General features: G+C 36.1%; 1 protein-coding gene across 1 annotated transcript; it reads right to left on the bottom strand.

Annotated features, from left to right (window-relative positions):
* Positions 1-4,413: 4,413 nt before the first annotated feature.
* On the bottom strand, positions 4,414-6,146 carry LOC138001420 (uncharacterized). Its single transcript, XM_068848050.1, has 5 exons — positions 5,960-6,146; positions 5,618-5,713; positions 5,103-5,231; positions 4,894-4,989; positions 4,414-4,700 (listed from the first exon to the last, which is right to left on the bottom strand). Exons 1-5 carry the CDS (start codon positions 6,144-6,146, stop codon positions 4,414-4,416), a joined length of 795 nt encoding a protein of 264 aa, XP_068704151.1.
* Positions 6,147-6,495: the final 349 nt, after the last annotated feature.

The following is a 6,495-nucleotide window of genomic DNA, read 5'->3' as shown; positions in this document are numbered from 1 at the left end:
TGTATCGAACTATACATATGTAAACGGCAACTGCAGAATAAAACTTTAAACTTTGTCAACACAACAACCACAGGGTACCCAATGGCAGACCAAAGTGTTGTCACCAATTGATGTCATCAATTAATATGTTAGTAAGCAGAATTTGAAGTCGGAAAATTTGCGTTCCTCAAAGAAAATGTTATCTTCCTGTGGAGGAAACACAAAGCATGTGAGGGCTCTCAATCAATATTGTTGCATGAAAGAGACGGTCGCCACGTTTGGAGTTGGAGAAGTTACCTAATAAAATAACCATCAAAACAGTGTTTAATACACAAGGGACAAAACTGATTTCGACAAAACAGTCGAATAGTCCTTACTGATTGACAAGTTAATAAAATTAACTGACTCCCTTGAGTCACTTCGTTGAATGCGGTTTATTAAACTAGGTATCAGTTTGAGAGCCACTCTTTATAGTTATGGAGGTCTGCTGTTCATTCAAGACGATAACTGGACGAATCTGTGGTTCGGACAGTAGAGATAGAAAGAAAGATATCCAGGTTGTTCCATTGAGCGCGTGTTCAAAAGATATTGAAAATCATCTCTCGTCATACTCGTTTACTGGTCCCGTAAATGAGGTGGAACTACAGCAGTCTTCCCTTTACAACTACGCCCAAGTTTTCCTAGTTTTGTCAGAAAATAATGCCTTTGAAAACAGCTGGAATTTAATCAAGCACTCTGAACTTTTCCTGATGTTATGCACCTCTACCAGAGTTGACAATGTTCCAGAAAAGACCATCATAGTTAACACTGATTTCACTTGGAAGATCTTAACATAAAACAGGAATGTACCAGAGGAGTTGACTAACATGGAAAGTTTCCTTCATCTACTTGATTTTGTTGATAGGAGTTCTATTTGTCCAGGAATCTTTGATCAAAAATTTAAAGAGCTTGCACATTCTGGTGGAAGAAATGGTGTGTTCAAAGACTGTCATGGCAAGACAAAGGCAAACATTTCCAACGACACAATCAGACCAGTTGACTGCAGAGGTTTGTGGCATTCTGGCATTCTGGCATTGCATGTGAGCCCTGTAAAGCTTATAAAAACATTTTGTTGACAATGGGCTGCAACCAGAAATCTAGAGAGAACTTGCCAGAAAATAAAACTGAAAAAAACAAGTAGTAGCAGTCATTGTGCTTGGAGCAGGTTAAATGAAAATGATAAGGAAAAAAGAATCAAGAATTACTCACTTGGAAGGAGGATTTCAGCGAGAAAAATTTAACAATGTACGTAAGTAAAGCTTGGTATGATGCATATTTAGTTGTTGTCTGTTTCCTTTAGTCACGATTGCCAATGCACATGATTAATTGTGATGCATGAGGAGGCAGTGTGGCCCAGTGGTTAGGGCGCTTGCCTTGAGAACCGGAGATCCCGGGTTCAAGACCCACTCTGACCACTCGTTGAATTTGATCCTGGTTGTCCCTGGTTCAACTTGCCAGCTGCACTTTTAAATAGCCAACTGGTTTGCCACCGGCCGGTTGGGATTCTTAACAATTGTTGTTGTTCTGTTCCGTCGTTTCGTTGTGTTTGATTGGCCCTGAAAAGCCCCTATGGGGTGTGGTCAATTAAGTATGTGTTTATGCATAAAATGGTAAGGGAGCCTGTGTACAAATGCCCCTTATTCAATGCTTCAACAACAATAATTCTTCAATGCTTCAATTAACAATAATTAAAAAGTAGAGATAAGTTACAGGGGCGAACAAAATTGTGAGTAGCAAATATTAGTTAAATGTCCAAATGTATTTATTACCACAATTGCTACAAATCTGGGAATGTGATTGGCTAATTTGCCATGTTCGATTGGAGTCCAGACAACGCTGCTTGCGTCAATGTGTCACGCAATGCCTACCTCAGCTCGCTCTCTGAAAAGAACATTTTTTTTGGCGTTGATATGGTGGTAAAAGTAAATTGAAATGTGGTTTAGTGTGGTCTATACTCTTATGAACAACGATTTGCGCCATCACAGTGGTCAAAAAATCAACATTTTGACCACTGTGATGACTTGTATCATTGTTAAAAAGAGTACAGACCATGCTAAACCACATTCGATTGTTAAATCTATTCATTATTGAAAAGGGAAATTTTTTATATTTTTTTTAGCTGCAAAGCAGATGTACAAGTCAAGTGTTATGGAAGCCTACATGTACTATAAACTACACTGACTAACCTGTTTTTATATCCACAGAATAAAAAGCATGGTCGAGTACAAATCTATGTGGAAATGTAAATTAATGTAAATTCAAAATTGTTAAGTTGGACTAGATATCTAAGGGATTTGTGGAAGTTATGTGCAAGGTTTGCTTGATATGATAATGTACTGAGGTTCATATCCCTCTGTATTGTAGGATAGTAACCCATACAGGTTTGCTTGGGTAATCTGTAATTTGTGTACCTTAACTGTGAACAAACCTGGAAAAATTTTATGATTTTAAAGATTGATATTGTCTTTGTCACTTTGTAGGAATGGATTGTGTTATTCAAAGAGGACAATGAAGTTGTGGAAGAACTCTTCAAGGAGGTGGAAAAGTGTCATCACGAGGAACCAGACAACTTCAAGTCTCTCTTTATTCAACAACAGCAGAAGGCTTTGTCATGCCCAGATACTAGATCCAGAAGATGGCATCCACTCATAATCAGATAGTGCTTTCAGCTTTATTCGTCATCTCCAAAAGCTTATCAATTCCTTAAGGACAGTGGTGTTTTACTTCTCCCTGACAAAATAACTCTAAGGGACTATAGTAATTGCTTTAATGTGGACTCGGGGTTTCATTCAGGGTTTTTAGATTTGGTGAAGAAAGATTTTATCAATAGGTCTAACCCTAAAGATTATGATGTTTGGGTGTATACTGTCGCACTTTGTAACAATTGTCACACTTTGTAATACCTGTCGCACTTTGTAATAAAATTGTCACATTTTGTAATACCTGTCGCACTTTGTAATAAAAAAGCTGTCGCACTTTGTAATAAAAAAGCTGTCGCACTTTGTAATAAACTTGAAATAGATGGTCGAAGGACAAGTAAACCCAGTTGTCAAGTGTCATCATCGGCAACAACAGCGACAATGACAATAATAACACAGGAAAAAAAATCCAAAACCCAATAATGGTTTCTAAAATGGGAAATGATACTTTAACCATTCTTAAAAACCATCCATGTGAATGGCGAATAATTACCATTAATGGGTTCTTTTTTAAAAACCATTAATGGTTTTCCTAAAACCCAATAGAGGTTTTAAAGATGGGAAATGATAATTTAACCATTCAAGGAAAAATGAGAATAACTAATAATGGGTTCTCTTCATAAACCTATTAATGGTATTTGTTAAATCCAAACAGATTTAAAAATGGGAAAAAGCTGTTTAACCACTCTCAAAAACCATCCATGGAAAAAAGTTTAATAATTACCAACGTTTCTGTTATCAAACCCATTAATGGAATTGTTTCAAAACCCAAACAAGTTATTAGTGGAAATATTCTCAAAAGCCACTCTTGGGAAGAGGTGAATTATCAATAATTTTTTTTTATCACCAACCCATTAATGGTATTCTTATTTAAACCCTCACTTGTTTAAAATGGGAAATAGTAGATTTAACTGCTGTCACAAACCATCCATGGGAAAAGAATTAATGATGCCATTTATGGCATCCATGGTGGTCAAAAATCATCCATGGGAAAAGGTGAATAACCATCAAATTGATTTATGGTAATTATATCATTACCTTGTTACTAAAGGAACAAGAATTAAATTTTGTTCTTAGTAATTTCCCATTACTTTAACAGTAATGTGAAGTATACTAATGTAATGTTTGATAGTTAAAATGACTAACATAACTTATGCCTTGTGTTGTTATTGAATCTATGTAGAGGATGCCAAATCAAGGACACTCACTCATGTATAGGAAGCGTGCAACAATGTGTTCTTTATTCTGGGAATCAAAGCATGTGACCGTACAATTATAATTATGGAGGGATAAAGCTGAACTACATGTTGGCTAACAAAATGGAGCAATAAAGACAACTCAATTCTTTACTAACCAAGAACCAGTCATTGTACATGCGATATAACACAAATTCTAAACATTCACTAACTGAAAGCTAAATATTACCCATTCTGAACACAACATTTGGCTTACCAGATTTAGTATTGATATGGGCACCAAATGAATGACACCGAAGTGCTTCAGTGTGTAGAGCAGTTCTATATCCATTGGGTAAGTTTAAAGCACTAATGTTCAAGATAAAATCCTTAACTTCCAAACTTCAGTTTGGTATGAAATTAAGGATTTACAGTCAACCACAACAAGGGGGAGGGGAATCTATTTCCTCACTGGTAAACACACCAAACATTCCTGGCAGAATTCTTACACCACAAGGTATCTAAAATGGTTTTAACAGGATAATATCATCACGAACAATTATAGTGTCATGACTTAGCTCCTTAGTCAACTTTACGTAACCAGCCTTAATGAGGCCATCAGCAACTGGCTTAAGATACTCCTCTTTAGAAAGCGAAGATTTCAATTTCAGTTTTAAAGGCTTTGTTGCTGCTGCCAGCTGAGACCGCGAAATTTCTTTGACATTAATTGCATTGAAGGCCACACAAATAATGACTTCTGCAGCTTTTCTGCTCAAGGCCAAGTTGTCAACAGCATCTGAAGTACCAACTGTAAAAGAAGGAATACCACACTCATTTTGTAGCACTTTATGTTATAAAGATATTAAAAAACAAGCATTTCAAACACTACCTCCCTGTCAAAGCTCAAAACAACCTCATGTTTAAAAGAATGCATCTAAAGTTAAAATCCCTTATATATATCACAAACTAATCAGTTAGTAATATCAATACTTTTCAATTACCTTTGCATTTGAGAGCATCAACCATTTCTTTGGTTGACTTGCTCTTTGGTTTCTTCTTGCTCTTCCGTTTTGGATCAATCCTTTTTGATGAGGAAACTGCAACAAACAAAAAAATTCTGTTTATTACATGGAATTAAAAAGGGAATCTCTTATGTGGGCCTTATTAAGCTAATTAAGATACTGTCTTAATACCAGTACACAACAAATACCTTGTTGTTCAAAGAAATGATCATCTTCACTTTCTGATTCTGTGTTTGCAAGTGACTCCTTGCTTGTTGGATTGTCAACAACTTTAGGCTTTCTCTTTGGCTTTAGATCAATATTTTTCAATGGGGGACCTTCAACAAAGAAACAGATTTCTTTAATTACAACAAAAGAGAAATTGGAATGGTCAAATCTGGACTATATTATAATGACACATGACCTTTGCATCTTAAGCTTTACATTTTCATAATAACACACTGCTGTAGAGGAAAATTTTCATAACAAGCTGTTTACTTTTAGAGGGGTTATTACTGGAAACAGCTTTAAACATATGTACATGTAAGAGATCAGCCTAGAACAGCTTAAACTCTAGTAGTCCAAGGCTTTATATTCAATTCAGGGGACCTACATGTACTATCAGAAGGATAATTGCATCTGGGATTTTAATGCCTGCTATCAAGAGAGCTTGTTATGAGTGCCATTTTTCATGATGGGAAGGGGGATTATTACCACTGTTTACCTTGCTCTTCACCGTCACAGCCATCTTCACTGGTTTCAGATTCTGATATGAGCTCTAGGTTGCTGATTGCCTGATCATCAGCTTTTGATTTGCCATCTGTAAGGTAAAAGTCCCATATTATACCTAAGTCTAGACTCTGTAAGAGTTTGAAGTGGCAAGAAATGATACATGCACAAGACTTAACACCAAGTGTTTCCAAGACTTTGACTGATTGTGACCTTCAAGAATAATACACTAAGATGTGTATCTTGGTGTATATGATGAAAGAATGTTGTATGTTATAATGATGATGATGGTGATGACGATGATCATTATTATTATGCATGGACACCTCTAAATTACCATGTTGTTTGTGGTCCTTATCTACCAGTAAATCTTCATTCCCCATTTCTGTGGTTAACCATGTTAACTCATTGTTGCATTTTCCATTTGGATCATCGCTATCATGTTTTTTCTGCCGTGCATCTCTTTTTAAGAAAACAATGTATAGTTTTTTCTTTCTAGTAATTAGCTCTGAAATGAACTGCATGATTTAAACTGTCCAAAAATAATACGCCAAACTGCCTTGTACATTCTGGTGGAAAGAAAAAGGTGGAAAAGGCAAGTGAAAAAAAAGCTAGGTCATTCCAGTGTACCTTTGTGTAGTCATGACCTTTTTTAATTCTTCGCCATCTTTCATTCAACATGTCAAGTATATGTTTCCGTATTCCCTCTTTTGTAAAACCACAAGGCTCATATGTGCAGGTTGCTGCCAGTTCTTCAACTAAGTCATTTAGCTCTTTTAAGGCTTTCACGTTTTTTCGGAAAACAGGAATGTTATTTCCTGGCCATTTCATTACTGCTTTTTCCTGTACAGTACGTCTCCTGTGAAACGTGCA

Source organism: Montipora foliosa, chromosome 4 (assembly GCF_036669935.1).
Source record: "Montipora foliosa isolate CH-2021 chromosome 4, ASM3666993v2, whole genome shotgun sequence".
NCBI classification, from domain to species: Eukaryota; Metazoa; Cnidaria; class Anthozoa; order Scleractinia; family Acroporidae; genus Montipora; species Montipora foliosa.
This window is presented reverse-complemented; position numbering and strand designations above follow the sequence as displayed.